This window comes from Ambystoma mexicanum, chromosome 5p (genome assembly GCF_040938575.1).
Source record: "Ambystoma mexicanum isolate Mex_15411 chromosome 5p, UKY_AmexF1_1, whole genome shotgun sequence".
In the NCBI taxonomy this organism is placed as follows: Eukaryota; Metazoa; Chordata; class Amphibia; order Caudata; family Ambystomatidae; genus Ambystoma; species Ambystoma mexicanum.
This window is the reverse complement of record NC_090930.1, coordinates 1,115,278,019-1,115,299,060: the sequence shown is the minus strand read 5'-3', so window position 1 is coordinate 1,115,299,060 and position 21,042 is coordinate 1,115,278,019. Positions and strand designations below refer to the sequence as shown.

The window sequence follows — 21,042 nt, the reverse complement described above, 5'->3', positions numbered from 1 at the left end:
AACAAATTGAAACTGAAGGTTATCCAACCACAATAATCACTGACAACGGTGTGCAATTGGTTTCACAAGAAATGAATTTGTTTCTGAAGGAAAATGGGGTTGAGCTGAGGACAAGCTCTATTTATCAACCCCAAACTATTGGAATAGTGGAGAGGTTCAACAAAGTAATCAAAAATAGTATTAGTGGTGCATTGGCTAACAATACCGATTAGAGGGAAGCAGTTGAAGATACCATTACCGCACATAGATTCACGCCACATTCCACTACTGGAATTTCTCAGTTTGAAATAGTAAGGGTTAGGAAACATAATACAAGGATATGTCCTGCATAGTTGGTGTCATGATGCCTACCCCCGGGGACCCAGACCAAGTCCAGCAACCCCGGAAGCAGGCATCAAGTTATCCCAAGCAAGCCGATCAACCCCTGCTAGGGGCTATTTGGGTGCAGTCCTGGCGTCTATGGCGCCAGGCTCATATGGAGAGTCAGTCCTGGCGCCATAGGTGCCAGGCTCATAGATTAAAACCTACCTGATGCAGACCATGCTGCAAACTTACCTGATGCAGACCATGCTGCAAGAGCTCCAAGCCAAAAGAGGCTTAGAAGGGACTACTTTACCTAGGGACTATTTTTTTTTACTCGGGTGGGGCTGGGGAGGAATACTTACCCGGGACTACTTTAGAGGCTATTTAAACCACGGCCGAAGACCAGCACATGCTTCGCGTTATTCTGCATCCAGCAGTGTAACGCTCACCGTGCCTGCAAGTCTGCATCCAGTCTTCTGCCACGGCCGCCTCGAGTATGGAGCTCCTAGAAAAAGGGAATAAGAAGGAGAAAAGGTTAGAACAAGAGCAATACCTCTGATCCTTACGTGAATTCCCGATCCATCGCGCCATTGAGCTGGAAGAAAGAAGTTATTTTATGCGCGTCGCCTCGCCTGCTGCAGCGCCGCGATGAACTCACCGGCCTTCGCAGCATCTTCACATTCCACCGCATCCTCCTGCATGTTCCCGCCGCACTCCGGCACCTAAGGGGAAGACAAGAACAGCAAGGTGAGCCAAGGGAATACACAGAGGCAATATTAGTTACCCCCCCATAGACCTACCTGATTTTACCACCGGGGTACTATTCCTCTTCACGGGTCGGCGCAGCTTCCACTGCAGCTTCGCCGAACCCCGGCCCCTAAGGGGAAACAAAAGGACAGCAAGGGGTGAAACAAGGGACAAACAAGGGGAAACCTCCGCACCACAATAGACTTACCTGATTTTACCGCCGGAGGCATTATTCCCCGAGACTTCATACTTTCTCTCAGCACCTGAATAAGGGAGAAAGCAACAGGTTACATAGTGACATTATTTTATCGAACTGTGTTGGATAATACAAATCCTTACCTGAATATTACCGGTTGCCACGAGGAACTCTTCGCTAGGGTCAAGCTGCAACCTGCAAGGAATCGGACAAGAGTGAAAGTCAGGCATTTGAACTCTTACAAACTACATACTTACAGCGTCTTGCTCGGAATCTCGGAGTCAATATTGTTCTGGAACTCACCAATTCCTTCGAGCCAGTGAAGCAACTGGTTATCTACGCGCCCCTGCACTCTATGCAGGATGGAGAGCCCATCTTTCCAAACCATCAGGTGAGACTATAAGAGGGGACATCAAAGGTGATCAGCGGGGAGAACAGCGGGAGTGGGGGAGGATTAACGCTCAACTCCACGGGTGGTTAATTCCCTTTCTCCATTTGCAGAAGAATATTCCTACGGGCCAAGCAAACAAAGCTAGGTGGGCCAGTCCAGTCTGTCATCTCGGCACTACGCGTTACATTGGTGGAGACCGCAGCTGTCCAGTTCAGATCGACGCCCCTGTGGGAGCCAGGTGAGCGTAACAGTTGGGCAGGGCATGTGTTAAGAATATTGATTGTGAAAAAGTGAGCAAAAAAGTGTTTGATGTGAGGAATGCTGTTAGAGAGACTCATTTTTAAGTAAGCGATTGGGTGAGAATAAAACTCCCAGGGTTCAATGCCAGAGGTTTGATTAAATGGTTAGATCCAATTCATACTGTTAAAAAGATTCCATGGGGCCATCAAAATATCAGATGGAAGAGTTTGGAATCTCAACAGAGTATGTAGGTGTTCAAAACAGGAGTCCAGTAGTAAAAACCATGTTAGCAACGGTAAGGAGGTAGAACGAGACAGTGAGAGACAAGTTTCTAAGAATGGTCGCAATAAACGAGTATGTACAAGACCCTTGTATCTCAAAGATTATGTGAGTTGAAAGTTCATTTGTTGTGCACTGCAATTATATTGGGATGTTCATTACAGGTGTTGCAATAATTCCATTTATGGTTAAAGACAAAGTAATTGGTATCCATATTCAGTAAGGTTGTTTTCATATACTTTATGTAATGTTCGACATCAGAATGTATATATGTTCAAAGAAGGGAGGTTGTGTAGTATTTTATTGTATAAGTTTCCTATGTATGTATTAATTATATAGTATGTAGACTATGTTTGTTCATATGTGCAGGTAGCAATGGATATGGAACATGGAACTTTGTAGGAAGAGAGAATCTAGAATGTAGAGAGTTAAGAGAATGATACACTGCAAAGGGTCAGTTATGTTCTGCATCTTGATATGATCGGTGGGTTTAACCCTTGTATATAAACCTTTTCACGAACCAAATCTGTTTGAGAGGGTATTTCAGCGGGGAATCAAACTAAAGAACTTTTCAGAATCTTTAAATCATGGGAAAAACACAGAGTCTTGACACAGGAGATAAATCCCTCTAAGGATGACTGTGACCGAGTACAACAGGTTTTCGTGGATAAACTCCTCATAGCTTAGAACAAGATTAGGAAAGAACTAGAGGGTCGGAAAGCAGCCACTATAAAGAACAATTCTAGGGATGAACCTCAAAAAAGGATACATGAAATATGTGCCTCTGGCCAAAAGAGCGTAAATCAGGGGATATCAACTGATGGTTTTAGTTTCAAGGAGAACAACATACTTGAAATCAGAGAAACCCTTAAAAACATGCATCCGACCAACTGCCCAGGAGACCTAGTACCCTCTACAGTCATATTTGAACGTCAAGATATTTTTATTCCCTTCCTTTGCAGATTTGTAAACTCCTCCTTCAAACATAGTACTATCCCACAGCTTATGAAAGATGTGGCAGTTACTCCCCTGGTGAAGAAACAAGTTTATACCCGATGAATGCCACGAACCTGTGTCCAATCACAAACACATCACTCATGCTTAAATTAGTTGATAAGATTGCGGCCACCCAACTCCAAATACATATGGAAGTTGCTGAAATATATCGTAAGAAACAATCTGGATTTAGATGTGCTCGCGGCACAGAGAGTGCATTAGTTGATTTACAAACACAAATGCTGGAAGCTTTGAAAAAAGCGGATTAGGGTTGTTAACACGCTTAGATCTTTCGGCAGCGTTTGATATCTTAGACCATCCAATCTTATTGGAGAGGCTTAAAGTGATAGGGGGGCTCTCGGAAAAAGCAATTGTTTTGATACAATCTTTTCTGGAGGGACGTAGATCAAAGGTGTACTGGGGAGATAATGCTTCAGAGGCAATTCTTCTGATGTGTGGATTCCCCCAGGAGGCTTCTTTGTCACCCCTGCTTTTTAATATATACATACGGCCACTATGCTGATGACTTTCAGCTCACAATGGAGTTGAATGGAAGTTACTCAGATCAAGAGAAGCTCAAAAACATATACCAGGAAATCAAGAACTGGATGTCTACTAAATGGGTATTTTTGAACGTGGCCAAAACTGAGCTAATGATCTATGGCTCCAGACAAGCAAGGAAAAGTTAAAATCAGTCATTTGAAAGCTTCTCTATAGAGAAGAACCGAATTCCGGTAGTGGCCAAGGACAAAACTCTTGGTGTCTATATGGAGGCATGCCTTAATGCTGATGCCCCGGTCCAAGGGATCGCAAGAAATACCAACTACTATCTAAGAATTCTAAGGTTAATCGGACCAATGATTACTAAAGAGAACTGTGCCAAGTTGGCCAGAGCAGTCATTCTGTCACGCTTGGACTACTGTAACTCCCTTCTGGGAGCAGAAAGTAAAAAGTCCATTCAAACACTGCAAACAACCCAGAATGCAGCAGTCCGCATTGTGTATAATCTGACACGGAAAGACCCAATATCTGTAGCCAGGAAAGAGCTACACTGGCTGCCTGTGGCAGCTAGAGTTGCCTTTAAGATATTGACCCTGGCTCACAAATGTATATTGGGTATTGCCCCCCAGTACCTTAGGGATAGGCTAGTGGTATACCAAACTATGAGGAATCTGCGACCAGGAAAAGCTTTTCTTCTGAAACTAGAGCAAAGGGAAGAGGGCACTCCTTTCCGGTTCTGGCAGCTTCAGCATGGAATGTATTGCCTGAATCCATGCAGAAAGAGGAAAACCACCTGGTGTTTAGGAAACTGCTGAAAACCAGGTTATTTGTGTAGGGTAGGAACTGCAGAATATCTCAAACGCCTCGGTACTGATTAGTGCCTGGACGACCAAGGGCTTTGGCGCTGTATACATGATTTAACATAACAACATAACATAACAAAGGGATACAAGGCAACAATGCAAATATGTATTCAACAACTCTTGACAGGTAAGTAAACAGTTCAGTCACTTTAGAATTGCTTGGACTAGTGTAAAAGTTTGCCTGTAGAAACCGAAGGCCACCGACAGGGAAAAGCTCCCTGTTGCAATTTGGAACTTTTAAAAGTTAGCAACTTGGAAGGAGTGATGCAGCAGAGACAATTTTTATGGCAGATTTTTCGAGCTGTGATAAAACCTTACCAGAGGAGATGCAGAACATGAATCAATAAAGAAGAGGGCTTGCCAGGAAGATTGCAGAGGTGTATCCAAGATTCGAAGGCAGACGGAGTGATGGGTTTGGTGCCCAGAAGAAAGTTCCGCAGGCGAAGCCCCTGGGCACTGAAGACCAGAACCAGCGATTGTGTAGGAGCCAGAGGACCACAAAGGGAAACAAGGCTGCTAGAGTGTGAAGAAAAGGGCCAGGAATGAAAGTGCAGAGGAGAGTTCCAATGTCAGGTTTCTCCACTGGTCACTTATGGTTCCAGGCAACAGAGCCGGAAGTCAAAACCCCTGGCAGTGGAAGGACAAGGCCTGTGATGCAGACTAGGTTGAAGACCGGCAGTATAATAGCCTCATGACAGTGGATGTAAAAACAGCAGCAGGTATACACAATACTGATCCATAGGGACAGGTCAGTGGGTGATCCAGTCAGGACTTAATACTGCAGTACAGGCCAATGAAGAGTGCATTTTCAGTCAATGAATAAAACAAAATCCCTGGTCTTCAGCAACAACATGGTGCTCCCATTTCTGGGACAGGGATTCACACAATAAGGCGCTTCAGCTGGGAACACAAAGGCTGCAGAGGAGGTGGAAATGAACATGTATGTTCTAGGTCCAGGGTCTCCAAGTACAGTTCTCAAGAGCGACATCCATTCCATGTGCTCAATGTAGCCACACAAAATAGATTGGACTGAGAACCTAATGGAAGCTATTTATGAAGTCAGCGGTTCTGGCTCTCGCTCACGATGGTCACACTATGTTCCACTGAGGCCTTCTAGAGAAGCCCTTGTTGTTGGAAATCTGGTGGTGTGTGAATTGGAATGTAAAGCAATTGGCAAATGTAGACCTTTACAAGATGTAGTTGAACAGTGTGGGGGCAGAGTTCTGTCAGGCTTCTTATACAAATTAGAATACTGGGTGATAAGAATGTGATGGAAAGATGTAGAATTCCAAAGAGTACTGTTTAAACCGCTGTGTCCGATTAGGCTAGCCCAGATCTCCAACTTGCAAGCATTGCAAAAGAAAATATTTGAAATATAAAATCTATCTTCAAATGCAGATACTGAACTTTAGTAGACCATGAGCTACATACACAGGTGTTGAACCAAGCCTCGTGTACTCATTTTCCTGCAGTGAACTATTCCTGTAACATTTCAAATAGATTATAGGTAAAACATTCAGAGTTACCAAAAACCATGGCACAGCATGTTGTCCCTCGAGTCTGAATGGGTTAAGGACACAAAGTACTGAGGTGATGAAAAACTGGCAATACCCTGCGCTAAGGTTCGAATTCTAGTCCTTGTGCGGCAGGGACATTTCACCAAAATGCCTGGGGCAGTGGAAGTGACATCACACGACCCTTGACCTCTGAAGACATATGTTGTGATGTCATTTGACCCCATCCCCAAGTGACATCACAGGAAGTGATAGCACACAACCTTTCACCCCTTCACAAAACAGGAAGTGGCTTCACGTAGCATTGTTCCAGTACACTAAGAAAAATATGGCTACGATATCACTGTAATATGATATACATTTCATACAAGAATGGATCACCATATGTAGCAGTGTGTATAGTGCCAACAACCATAAGGAAATAAAACACTGACAACCTGTTCCTGCTGGAATGGAAAACTGTATGGACAACCAATATAGTGAGAAACACGTAGACCAATATATGCCCAGAACAAAAAGTTTTAAAAAGCTTTTTACAACCTGTAAACTCAGCATCTGCCCAAAGAGAATGCAGAAGTTGATTCCAGATTAGGACGCCCCGGTTTCGCCAGGCTTTACCACCTGCTGACAGCAGACATGGCAACCAAGTCTCCCGCAAATCGTGGGAGCCTCCAACAAATAGAAGCTGTCTCCTGCACTGCGCAATTTCCCATAATTCTACAGCAAAAATAGTCTGGAAGTAAACTTCCTGTTGTCCAAGCAGCAAAACGCAGTCTTCCTTGGGATAAGTTAAAAGACATCGCCACTTAAACACTTATATGTGCTAGAAAAAAGTTTCTTGATTTTGCCATGCAAAATGCTGGAGGGGACTGCTACTTTAATCTCGGAAAGGGGGAAGAATGAAATCTGATATGGTCAGAAGGCATAGACTACATAAATTGCATATATTGAGGGCAAAAGCATCATGCAAATGTGCTGGAAAAGGCTCAGTGTTCATGTTTTACTGCACACAACTTGTAATCTATGGGGGTTTTTCCCATTTTTTAGCAAAGTGTTCTGTAAAATAAACCGTTTAAAAACATTGTTTAAAAAATATTCATGGGGTGAACACCCCGAATGCCTCTTGGCTGCGGACACCTCGCTACACCTGGTCGTCAGTGCACTTTCATGGAAAAAGTCTCCAACTAATACATTAACCAGCCGCCACTGGAATGTCATATCATCAGAGATGATGGATTGCGCACTTGGGAATAGTGTCTAAAAAAATGCACTCGTTTTTTTTGTTCGGTTTTGTGTGTGACGCTGAACATGTACTACTGATGCTGTACCTGTGCTTTTGGTGGAAAGATCTAGTTGTCGACTTTTACATTCATACTATGTGTCACTGATCATGCTGTCTCCATTGTGTGTGTGTGTGTGTGGGGGGGGGGGGAGGGAGGATAATTCTGCACCACATGCTCTACACATTGTGTGCGTTGGGATTTTGAACTGCTCCTACCTGTTTTATACCGGTGTTATACATGAGAGAAGCTTACACTGCTATGCACATGTTTACTGAGCGTGATGATGGGGGTTTGCACTACTGTATATTCAGTATGCTAAGAGGAAGCATGCACTACTAATGCTTATGCTATACATGGCCATTTTTGTGAGGCTTTCTCTACTCTAACTGTAGAGAGAAGCTTGCACTGCTGCTGTTCACGTTAGAGATGTTCTGCGCGTGACACGTCTTTACATCTTTGCTAAGGCATCAATGTGGCATAGCATTAGTGTACAGGAATCAGCGCAGCAGTAGCATTCTGTGTGATGTAATCTTTCAACGCTGCTCACTCCACTGTATGCGTTGCGTGTGTTGGTGAGCGAGGCCTGTACTGATGGTGCAGAAAGGGAATAACTTAATAGATGCACGTTTGGGAATATTGCAGTGTTTTCTAGTGTGCCAAATGTCAGCGCTAGACAATTCTTAAAAGCAGGGCAATGGAAATAGAATTAAGTGAAAATTGGACTCGTATTAAAAATGTGCCCTTGCTGAAATGGTTCAGAACGCAAATCGGTGTAGAACCCAAAAACGATATAAATAAAATTAAGGACCCGGAGCTAAGGAGAATACTGCTGAGGACCAGGTTAAATGTGCTGCCCCTGAAGGCTTGTATAGCTTGGATGGACACCAATAAAAAAATGCTCATGCAGGCCAGGCTGTGATGAAGACATTGTGCATGTTTTATTGATTTGTACATTTTTTTTTAGACTTGACTAGGAAATTGATGCATCCGTATTTTATTAGAAACAACGTAAGGGTTCGTCAGCCACTACATCTATGATTTTTAATTCTAATGATCCTCTTTTTTTGTAAGATGTGGAGTTTGTCAAAGCTAGTGACAACGAGTTCTATGGAGAATTTTAATGTAGACTATGCACGTGATTGTTTTATCGAATATGTTAATAGAATATTATTCTGAAAAAAATGTGAACTGAGCTGTACTGATAGGTACTGTACTGCAACTGTTACGCACGCAATTGTCTTTGCAGGAGCCACACTGGTTTAGTGTGCTTCTAACAGACTCGTTTTTTTTAATGAGATTACTCTTAATGTTTAAAAAATCTGTTGATTTTCATTTTTTCAGTTCTCTTAATCCATTTGCTTCCATGGTTTTAGTTTATTTTGTGTTTGTGGCATTTCTTTCAAACTTTATTTATGAAACACTTGGTAAAGCACTATCGTGATTAGCAGCATAGTTACATTCACATATTGTTGGCTTAGACCCGTCGCCTTACTGTATTTTGTTTGCACATGCAAACATTCACATATTTATGGTACAAAAAGTAAAGACAAACCATGGAAGAAGCAAGCGGATACATTAGACTTGCGGCCCATTGGTCTATGGGGCGCATAAGTTCGGTCATACCCATATGTCGCTAGGTAGATTCATAGCCAGTGTTGGCCATGTCAAGACCTATAGCCATTTGTGTATTGTTGGCAAGGCGTGGTGATTCTACTTTTTAAGACTCATCCTTTCAGCCAAGAGGAACCCCAGGTGGAGAAACGTCCTCTGGGTTTTAGACTTCTTACCATACACTCCAAGCAGTACCCAATCTGAATGCTTGCGAACCTCAAAACCCACCATCAGTGACAGTGCAGCAGTTATACCCTGCCAGTATGTATGTAGGCTAGAGCACGACCAGATCATGTGATAATAGTCAGCCCATAGTTGCCCAGATCTGGTACAGCAAGGATCCTTCTCTGGATCAAAGTGCCTCGGTTGTCTAGTGGTAAGGTTAAGCCTATGCAAGAGTTTGTACTGTTTGAGCCTGAAAATAGAGTTTAAGGATACCTCTTTAGTGAGACACCAAGCGTTCCTCCATAACTTATCACCAATTTCATTACCTATGTTTTGTGACCATAGTTCACAGGCTCTGCATGGCTCCACTTTATCACACTTTTGGATCAGGTTACAGAAGGTTAACAGAAAATGATACATTTTACGTATTTTGGTAATAAAGGATGTACAAGGGTGTACTTCCGGTTGTGTGGGAAATGTAGACCACTTTGCACGGAAGTCGGCATGCAGCCTACTGTATTGCTGTGTAGCAACGGTCTCGCCCCCTAAGTGATTGAGAGCTTCTTGCAGGGTGAGAAATGAGCCATTGGGGAACATTTCTCCCAGCTCTCTGTGCCCATCTCTATCCCAGTCATTGCTGATTGCTGCATCTAAAGAGGGATTAATGTCTAGAGTGCCCGTTATCGGTAGGCCCTGGTGGAAAGGGCAGGGTAAAAAACAAAATATATATATATATTTTTGGTCATGGGTAGCAAGGGAGACAGCGGGGGCCGCAGCTGCGACACTTAGCAACCCCAAAATGACATTCCTGTTGTGAGGGCTCTGAAATCCTTTAACAGCTGCCAAAGGGAATGCAATGCATTCATACAAAAGATACTGCCCCAAGTTTAACAGCACTGAAAGTGTTCTTTCGTTGCAACGTAATATGCAGAAGGAGCTTTACACCAAACTCTGCATAAGAAGAGTCTCTGACTACTACAATTTGTGGATATATGATGCTCTTATGAGTCATTTGGAATCCTGAGTTAATTTGGGTGTACAGATCAAATAATTCAATGAATCCGAGTTTTCTTTAACCAACACTTCTGACAAGTAATCCCTTGTTCATTGAATGTAGGTCTCTATTTTAATGATCAAGGCATCCATAACTAGCATTAGTAACAACCTAAATTCATAGCAGGTTTGGTTTCTAAATGTGAACTACTCGTCCGGGCCACTGATGAGGCACCCGTGAGCCAGAGAGGGTTCACAATTTTCAATGAACACAATGGTGCCAGGAATACCCATTACGGAATACATCCATGATAATATAGCATCCTTACGTTCTCTTTCACGTACTGAACCGCTCATTTGGAATTACAATCTCCTAGAAATGTTTACTGTTCCAGCGCACACGGCCTTAAGATCTGTTTAGCTTTACTGATACAGTTAACGGAGTAGAGGGGGCAAGGCGTAGACAGAACGTACTCCAGGGGAACTTCCAATCACTACATCTGTGACTAATTCTACTGTAAAGGGTTCATACAAGTGCATTCCTGTTTCAATAATACGCAGTTGTTCACATCAAAACTGGGGTGGATAGGAGAAATATTCGAACTATGGTGATCTTCAGAATTCTAATTTCTATTAAATAGGGATATTCTAAAAGTGAATGACCATTTAACACATTAATGGGTTCTCCCTGAGCAGTGCCCATTCTAAATCCAAACACCACACACTGCCTCTTCTCAAACAATACCCACCTCGCCAGAGTCCACACTCACCTTTCCTCTGTCCAGAAGTTCAGCTTCTGTTGAGCGGTCTGGGAAGAGTACAGGAGCCTATCGCTGCTGTGCTGGTGATGTCTTTCTGGAGAGAGCTGTTGCCGAAGCTGTTCCAGTTCCCTTTCATACATCATACGCTGCTCCTCCAAAGCATTTTGCTTTTCTTCTAAATATTGCTTCTCCAAAACCTGCACAATATTTTGCACTGGATCTGAAACAACAAACAAATGCGAGAAAATACAATTTTAAATATAGGTTTTTTAACTTTGAAAAAGTACAATCGGAAAACAAATGCAGTTATTTAGTTTGGTAAACCCATCTGAAGAATTGTAAATGTTTCCAAAAGGGGCAAAACAACAATATTTTGTTATGTTTTACAGAGCAATTGTGGTTAAAAGAATTGTAAACCAGAACGTTTTAGGGTTGAGAAAACCAAAGTGAAGACAGCTGAAATACTTGTTAATAACAACAAACTGTAAAATCATTTCTATAGTTTAGTCGTTTTTCGAATGGGCTTATAATGCATATGATTGAAGCTCTTAGTTTCAATTCTACGAGAAAAAGGGAAGATGTGAGACTGTCAAGCGAAGTACACGAGAAGGCCCTCTTAGTTAATAGGACCCTATGTCAAGACACTGCAACCTTTGCTCAGCCAGGTGTGGACTACAACTCCCATCAGCCATAGGCAGCATAGTAAATGGTAAGAGATCATGGGAGTAGTAGTCGAGAATATCTGGAGAGTCACAGGTTAGAGCCCCTTGCCTTAATCTGAACAGAATTACTGAATCACACAAATGCAATTAAGCCTAACAGGACAGCAGGTCCAGCAAGAAGTAGTTATCTTTCATCACGTTTCTAGGAATGGGGACAGATATCCTTCAACATGTAGAAGACCCCCAGCGGGGATGTCCACACAGAGATAGCCTGACCATGGCTGGGTTAAATGTATCGGTATTTATTGATCGTTTCTCATGCGTTTTATTAAAGGAGGACCAATCAGCATCCACTATGCCCAGCAGGATTTCGACCTCAGAAGTTATTTGTTTTGAACTGTTACATTCTGTGTGTTAAGCATTTATAGACTGTAAACAGTCAATTAACAAGCATTCAGATGGATACAGTCTGCCAGAGGGCTCAAAGGTACTGATGCAAACATTCTGACATTAGCATGGAATCATGTTATCTTAACATTGTAAAGTCCGGAGTCAATTTAGCCTTCTTGTAAGCCAGGCCAGAATATTCTCTGCCTGCTGGATTTCTGCCACAGGAACTAATTATATTAATGCACAGGGAACCATGAGGGAAAGCTGGAATCTGGACCAGCCAGGATTGCACTGTTTGGAGGAGCTTATTTTGTGAAGAGTGTCCATCCAGGTTAATTTGGGGAGAATTCTGGGCCAGACGTTTGGAAACATCTTTAGAACAGACTATAGTACCACAACATGAGGAAACACCATGCACAAAGCCAGAAAAGAGCACCAGATAATGAGCATCAGGCCATATTCTGAGGTGCTATCAGAAGGGAACAACTAGAAGAAGTGAAGGGGTAGCTGGTCTTCCCAGACTGATATCAGCGCTTTTGGTAGTAATGGTCTGGCATGCAAACCAACACCTTAACCTGTTTGATCCTATATAAAGCATTCACAGACTAATCCTCCAGTAAACATGACTCTGGAAATGATAAGTACATGTTAAGAAATTGGAGAATCAAACATATGGTAACAAGGGAGTAATTCACTGTGTAGAAGCTAGTCATAGTGCCCAGAGATTGCCAACATATTACTTCTCCTTTTTCCAGAAGGTCACTGAAGCATGTCAAGATGTGAGGTAGACCGCAAATCTATTAGCATTTTAAAGGAAAAACATTCATAACTGCTCCCCAACGCTATGAAGTGTTACGAAAGTGCTTGCTGTGGTTTGTGGCACGTGTTTTGAAAACATCTGTAAACTCGATTAATACTAAAAATATGTGACAAATCCTGAGATGTTGTCACCTCTCCACGGGTGGAGCCACTTCCCATGAGGCCAGGGTGGTGAGGCTGCTACACGGTATTACCCCTACGGGTGGTACTCAGGGGGAGGGTCTCATGGGAGGAGACCTGCCCTCTGGAGACAAGGGAAAACATCTTGGTATATACACCCTCCACCCGTACCCTACACACTCCCTCAGTCATTGGACCCCTCTGTTAACACACACTCCCATGATCAGCATAGATCTATGTACCTCTGTAATATCTGTAAAGCTGAAGGTACTGGGATGCAGAAGATTCTTAAGAGCCCTAGGGATTTGCCTGGCCCTAGTACTGGGACGAGAGGGCCCCTAGGAGGAGTAAGGATTGACTTGACTTAACTCTCACTGCAGGTGTGGATGTTGCGCCAGGGTGGAGCTTACGGAATAAAAAGGAAACAGAAGGACTAGGTGTCTTCTCCTTCAGCCCGCAACGAACCTGTGACTTTCAAACCGTGTGCAGAAAAGAAGAACCAGGCAGAGCAGCGGACAGGGGTAAGCAGCTATGGGGGTCTTGAGAAGGTTATGCAAGAGGCAACCTTGCCACTACCCCTGAGGAATCGTGCGATGGCACAGCAACAGGAAGCTGGAAGCAGAGAAGAGAACTGCAGACACAACCAGCTGACAAGAAGGAACGTCAGTGCTGCTGTGAAGACACCCGATCCCAGGAAGGACCCAGAGCTACCCGACCACTAGCGACAGGTACAGGACCGATCTACAGGGGTGATTGGGAGGCAAAGTAGGGACACAGGGCAGGCAGCAAGAAGGTTCTGCAGCAGAAGAGTGCTACCTCGGCCGAGTGGAGTCATGAAAATCACTGACCACCAGAGAGGGGACAGGGTCCCCCACCGAGCAGCGAGGCATCTCCCTCGCATCAGTACTTGGCGGGAGAGCTAGTCAAGGGAGCGGAGCATAAAAAGGGGAGAAAAGGGGCCTGGGACCCACAACGAGAAGTGAGACATCTCCCTCGCATCAGTAGTTGGCAGGAGAGTGAGCCAACAGTACTTAATCGGGGAGCGAGATAAGCAGGGGTCTGGGACCCATTCCAGGAAGTGAGGTGTCTTCCAAATGCTCCCACTTAGCAGGAGAGGGCACCATGTGGGCCAAACTGAACAACAAGAGAAGCCAGGATCAGTGACCCAAAATCTGCATACCGCACGGGTCAGCTTTCTCGCTGCAGTACTCGGTAAAGAGTAGATAGCAAGTGAGCCCAATTAAAGAAGAGAAGTTAAGAACTGTTTGTCTGAAACCAAATGGACAGAGAAACCAGGGGGAGGGAGTCATTCCCATGGGTGATCTGAAACTGTGCTGACAATAGTAAAGTTACTCACTGCAGTGACTAGAGTACTAATAGTCCTTAGTGCCCTTTCCCACATCCCATGTGGGGGTCCCCCAACATAGGGACGGTACTGAAACCTTTGGCAGCGAAAAGCTGAGCTTCCTCTTTAAATTCATGCAAGCACACAGGGGCGCGGACCGAGGTGTGGGAACACCCCCCGAGGTGGCACCCTCCAGCACCTCACATCAGTCCCCTTTTAACATATCAGACGCTTTAATACCTGGATATACTGAATACTTTAGCCACTGGTATACAAGTGGGGGAAAGTGGGTGGGACATATGGAGGAAAGGGAACTAAGGACTAGGAGTACTCTAGACACTACAGTGAGTAACTTTAATTACACATACGTCCCGTGCCCTTTCCTCCATCCTTGTGGGTGATTCCACCGAACAACACCATAGGTTGAGGCTGTGAAAACCTGCCTCATATCTAGGATGATGCAAAAAGGTTTGTCAGAACGGCCTAGCCGAACTCTGCACCGACGGAGTGGCCCAAGCAGCCGCTCTGCTGATGACATCCCAGGAAGCATTTCTCTAGAAAGCGACGGCCGTGGCCTTAGCTCTTACTGCATGGACATTAATCCCCACAGGAACTGGTTTGCCCATGTCTGTGTACGCCTCCGAGATGGGCTGGACCATCCAATGGGTGATAGAGGCTTTGGAAGCCTGGGTGCCGGAGGAACGTGCCCCCAAATAAGATGAACAATGCCTCAGACTTCCTGAAAAATTTTGTCAGAGAGAGGTAGAACTTGAGGACTCTTTTCGGGTCCAAGGAATGTAACGCCCTTTCGGCATCCAACTGTGGCTTTGGGAAGAACATTGGCAGGCAGATCTCCTGATTCAAATGGAATGGTTTGACCACTTTGGGCAGAGCATTTGGATGGGTGCGCAAGATGACCTTGTCGTTATGAAACTTGGGGAAGGGCTCACATGATAACACAGCTTGCAGAACGCTGACCCTGTACGCTGAAGTGAGCGCCACCAGCAATACAGTCTTCAGTGTAACCACCCTGATGTCCCCCGAAGTCATCAGCCAAAAGGCTTGCGCTGCAAGACGGCAAGAGCCACATTAAGGTCCCAGACACAATGAGGCCCGTTTACCGGAGGAAAGAGCCTGGACAACCCCTTAAGTTGTGCCTTAACCACTGGGTTGGCCGCTAAAAGACGTGCGCCAGGGAATTCTTGCAGGCTCCAATGGCATCCCAATAGGTGCAGCAGTTATCGACCTGAACGCCGGAATGAGCCAGATGTGTGGAAAACACTAGCAAGTCGTCCAGTGAGCAGGTGAGAGGGTAAAGCCCTTTGTTGCAAGCCCAGTGGCAAAACCCTGTCCACATATTCTTGTACTGAGCCCGCGTAGAAGGCCTCCTGGCCTCCTGAATGATGTCCCAGTTATCCTCAGAGAACCGAGCATGGTGAAGTCTCAGCTGATCAGGAACCAGGGTGCTAGGGCCAGCCTGGCCGGATCCAGGTGCTCCACTGCCCGCCCTGCTCCGTCAGGAAGCCCCTTGCTGGGGATCGGAAGATGCACCTGTCCTTGGGGACACAACTGCAGCAGATTCGGACCCATGCCCTCGACGGGCAGTGCAGCGCGATCAGGACGAGACTGCAGCCCACCAATGCCCATGACTTGCAGAGGGTCCACTGGAGCAACGGTGGAGGACGATATGCATAACACCTGCAGCCGTGCCAGCAGAGCTGGAACACATCACCAAGAGACCCATCGACTCCGGCCAACCCAAGAGGCAAACCGCAGGCACTTGGAATTCGGAGGGGGTGCAAATAAGTCAAGATTCGGAAACTCTATTTCTGGAACAGGGGCAACAAGGAGTTGATATGTAACTCCTACTCGTAGGAGTTGAAACCCAAGCAGCTGTGTTTATCCTCTTCTACATTGCTGTCCCCTGGAAGATGAACCAAGGAAATCCAAATTCCTTCCATAAGGGCCCATTCCCAGATCGCCACTGCCTCCATGCACAGGAGGTGGGAACGGGTGCCACCCTGCTTGTTCAGGTAAAACATTGTCGTGGAGTTGTCGGTCCTGACCAGAACCACTGTGCCCCTGATTAGAGGCAGGAAAGCGTTGAGCGCCAGGCCACTGCCCCGAGTTCGAGCAGATTGATATGCGTAAGGGCCCCCGCCCTGGACCATGCGTCATCAATGGAGTAACCCCTCAGAGGCGCCCCCCAGCCCAAAAGCGAGGAATCCGTCGTCACCACCAGAATTGGCTCCGGCCGGTTAAAGAGTGATCCCACTGCCACATTCCCATCCATCAGCCACCAGCGAAGATCCGGGAGGAGGAGCGGGGGAATTGGGATCCTTTACAACTGAGACCCCATCTGCTGGTCCAATTGGCTGCCAGGTGAAGCTGGAGGCGCCTCATCTTGAGGCAGGCGTGCTCAACCCCGAGCACACACAATGCCATCAGTCCCAGAAGCTGCTGGAACCACCATGCAGAGATGGTTGAATTGGCCAGAAAGTGCCCTATCGCTTTGCAGAGGGAGTGAAGTCTCTCGAGCACAGGGAACACTTGCTGCACCGCGCACTCCAAGGAAGACCAAATCCTGGGCGGGAGTCTGCTGAGACTTCTGCCGGGTGAGGGAAAAGCCCAGCTGGTGAAGAACGTCTGCCAGCCGTTGGCAGGAGTGCACCGCCCCCTCAGGAAAGCTGTCCCTCACCAGCCAGTCCAGATAAGGGTACAAGATAAGGGTACAAGTGATGGCCATCCAGGAGGAGGAGATCAGTCACCGCATTCATCAGTTTCTTGAAAACAAAAAGAGGTGAGTTGAGGCCAAAAAGCAGCACCTCGCACTGGAAGTGGTACGTCAATCGTAAACGGCAGATATTTTGGATGCAGCTATTAGATGGGGACATACAGGCATGCATCCTTGAGGTCTAGGGAACACATCAGTCTTCTGCACACAGAGGCTCCGCTATGTGCGCAGGAATAATCATCTTGAAGCCTTCAAGCAGTACCACAAAACTCCTGGAGAACACGCCAGAACCCACGTCTGACTGAGGAACTGGCTCCACCCGCCTGCATCTCCAAAAGAGAAAGGATCTCCTTTAAAAGGTCTGGGGACCCTATCTGAAGTAGAGGAATAAGGAGACTGAAGCCTGTGGAGACGATAGAAAAGAACCAAGGACTCTTAAAACAATGCATCAAGCTGTCTTAGACGAGAGCCAGCCGGCCCACCTGCAGGCGAGCTGTGTTGAGTTATTGCTTTTTGGTATCTGAGGTGTGACCACAGTTCAAAGGTGTTGATTGAACTTTAACAAGGGTGTGATTAACACCTATCTAATTCTAAATCTACAGATGGGAATAAGCAACGACCATCAAATAATAATAATGCAGTCCAAGTGGAGTCTCATCAAAATAAAAGGCCTATACTAAAAAAAACTATTGCTAATCCTTACCGCTAAATACAAATAGTGTAGGTAAATGTTCATGAAAAAGAAAGAAGTGTTCACAAAATAATAAGACAGGATGTTCAGGTTTTTGGCCTCCCTTCCCCACGTTTTCAGCACGGGACAAGGTGGTTGACTGGAGCATAGCACACTTTTGAGCTTCTTCGGTACAAGGACATAGTTCCATTACTAACATCAGGGCCTTGTGTCCAAGTCTCTAAAGTTATCAAGTCTCTCAAGTAATCAAAGTCTATTGATTCAGAGGGCCTGATGTGCCAAAACAACAAAAAGTTCCTTTACAAATATTCATGTCAGGCGATTCACTATTCATACTGGATCCCCCTGAGCCAGGGTCAGATCCCTTTTATACCGCAGTCTTTACTGTGGATCCCCCTCTTCCGTGCTCAGATCCTCTTCTCCAATGCTTATATAATATCTTTTCTCGGGTGACTCGCGGTTCACCCCGGATCCCCCTCAGCCGGGCTCAGATCCTTGCTTTTCCCCCAATTAGTCTCCCTCAGCCAGGCTCGGACCAACTGTAGTTCGTATTAGCTTTCAAAGACTTTTGAATGTGCACAGGGTTTAGCATAACCCGTTGCAGGACCACTTCGATTTCACAATTCACTATTTTAAACTTTCAGTTGAATACCTAACAGAGAACTTCGAATGAACACCGACAAGGTGCCGGACCACTCTGTGTATGGCATCTATCTTGGCTTCAAAAGTTCAGTCACTTCTTGGATATTCAATTATATCTGCGTCGCTCATCACATACGCCACACACTCCGTTCTTTGCAGATTTCTTCATACAATGTTGCTGCTTGCAACCTTGGATCTAACACAGACCGGTCTGCTATCAGTCTCCCCAACTCACCGGCTGTGCTGACTTTACTGGCACTGCTTTGCTGTAGGAGGCAAGGACAGTAACACAGCGGCAATCGCTGCTCCCCACCTTGGCTATCGATGCAGGAGAGCCCTAGGTACCTTCAGCACACAATGCAACCTTTCTTCAGCTTTAATTCCGGGTTTTATGTTTCTTATTTTCGAGGGCTCATCAAAGTAGCGGTTTTCCTCCAAAAAGGCCAAGGGTGATCACCTCCTTGCAACCCTTTCTGGTCTTGCTGTCTTTCTCTTCGTATTAAACTGCCATCTCGGATCTGCTGCTTCCTCGTGTGTTTTGCCTTGCTCAGAGTGTGCTTTCGTGCTCAACCTTTTGTCTGTGTGGGGAAGTGTGCTGAAGCAGGTGTGTGCAATTATCAGTAATTGCATGACTCTGCCTGACCCTTGTGTTGGGACATGTCAGGTATGCGGCCCGGGTGTTAGTCCGTTTTCTCTCACAGTGAGCTTTCCGTGAGAAAGTGTTTGCATTGAGAAGGAGGGGAATGGGGGCTTAGTTCCTAGGTATCCTACTGTGTAGGATGGGAAAAAGGTGTTACAGGGATACCTGTCTCACCATCCGGCGTCCCACTCCCACTCCCCGAAGACCCCTCATCCAGGTGATCCTCCCGCACTTGTCCACCCCAAGGAACTAGATCCAAAAGTGATGGCCATGTCCTGGCCATCTGGATGACAGATCCCCGGGAACTAGCGGGTGAATGAAAAAGATCTGAGCCCTCTGCTGGCGGTTTAGGTGTGGGAGACCTTAAAGCAGGCCTGCCTCTCAGGAGGGAGATGAGGAAGGAACTCCCCAAGCTCTCGCCACAGCTTCTGGTTTGCCGCGGCGAGGAATGTGTTGGCCTGCCGCAAATGTAGCCCTGAGATGACATAGCAATGTTTACTGAAATACTCAGGGGCTTCGTCCTTCTTGGACAGGCAACTGGAGGCACTACTGCAGAGGAAAACGAAGACGAAGGTTTAGAATACAGAGAGGCCGCTGCCATCACTGATGAGTGGGGCAGAGGGTGGGAGGCCAGGACTGGCTCCCCATCCAGGAGCCTGAACCGGCTGTCCAATTTCTTGCTCATCTGGCTGTTGGCCCAGGACTCCTCCCAGACCTTTCTTGCCACCTGCAGGGCATCCTTCTGCAGCAGAATGCCTGAACAGCTCGTGGTGCGCCTGGCCAAAACCTCTGTTACCACTCCTGACTCCCAGGGGGCTTCTTCAGTCTGAGGCCCCCCCCCGACTAACTCCACAAGGCCCTGAATGTGGTCATAAAAGGCCTTAACAGTTGCAGAGGGTCCATTGTCAGCATCGCCAACCTTATTTCCAGACGGAGGGGAGTCCGGGTCCTGAGACACCAGAGCCGGAGCGGTCCTTCCCCTGATCCGGACATGACGATAGCTTTGGATCCATTGGCTGTTGCAGGGGAGACGTTGGTGGTACAGGAGGAGGCAGAGGGTTTTGAATCACCGGCAGGGCCTGGACCGGAAGGGCAACAGGCAACAGCACCGGAAGAGGGCCCAGAGGCGGGGGCCTTGTGGAACAAACTGAGGGATCACTTCCTTGACTATAACCCTGAGGAGACACGTCAATTGCAGGGAGTGCATCAGGGGGAGTAAGTGCTTGAAGAAGAGATCTTGCAAGCTGCTGGATCCCGAGGGGCACAGCTCTCAGTGGCGCTGCACCCGCTTTCCTGATCTAAACTATGTTTCCCTTTTGTCTACTACATTTACTTTCTTTAGTAACTTTTTAACATTGTACACCACATCTTAAAATGCAGTACAATGGGGATATGTTTTTGTCACCCTAGATATCAATAGGATTTTTAGTTACTTTTTAATGTGCCTAAAGGCAAGTTGCTGGCAGCACGTACCTTTTTTGCTATATTTTTAGCATGCGCATTCACATTTACTGCATTTGGCTACTAACAGTGGCTAGTGTGCAAACATGGCTGTGCCACAAGATATTTTGCTTGTTCTTTGGCCATATTGTTGTTAGGCCTTCTTCCTGCTTTCTCAGGGAAGGAAATCCGTAGTATAGTCATGCATTTGCCTGGGAAAGCTGCTGTTTTACAGGGCTACTGCATGTCATTTGTGTGTGGACCCAGGAAGTGGTTTGGGACGGTCTTGTTTCAATCCACAAACTGGTGCCAGTGAGTCTGGTGTGCATGCACAAAAGAAAACCACAGTGGCCCCTGATTGGACCACTGCCGGCTGAGTGGCGCAGATTCTTGCTATTGGAGGGCTAAGTTTAAGCACTCACCTGAATTTAGGATAAGAAAGAGTCCTGCAGCCATTCCACTAGATCAGCAATGGAGCCAAGTATCCTGTGTAGCAGACTTAAGACGGGTGGACAACTCCTGAAGAGGCCTGGTGACCTTTCTGGCAACTGTCCTGGTGAAGCCCTGCTGAACTTCCTGATCTCAGAAGGCCCTCGTCGATGCTTCGACCCGGGGACTGGTGGGACCAACCAGTTTCAACGTCTTCTTGCGTTTCCTGCAGCTTTGAGCATTTAGAACTGTCCTTGGACCACCTGGTGGACTGACCAGCTCTGAAA

At 46.2% G+C, this 21,042-nt stretch overlaps 1 protein-coding gene across 5 annotated transcripts in view; it reads right to left on the bottom strand.

Annotated features, from left to right (window-relative positions):
• The window catches only part of KIF13A (kinesin family member 13A), a 2,203,773-nt gene that overhangs the window by 1,098,463 nt on the left and 1,084,268 nt on the right, over positions 1-21,042 (bottom strand). For all 5 annotated transcript variants that reach the window (XM_069613597.1, XM_069613593.1, XM_069613596.1 and 2 more), the window contains one exon: positions 10,853-11,063. In XM_069613597.1, the coding sequence (XP_069469698.1) occupies positions 10,853-11,063 (211 nt within the window). The remainder of the gene's footprint in view (positions 1-10,852; positions 11,064-21,042) is intronic.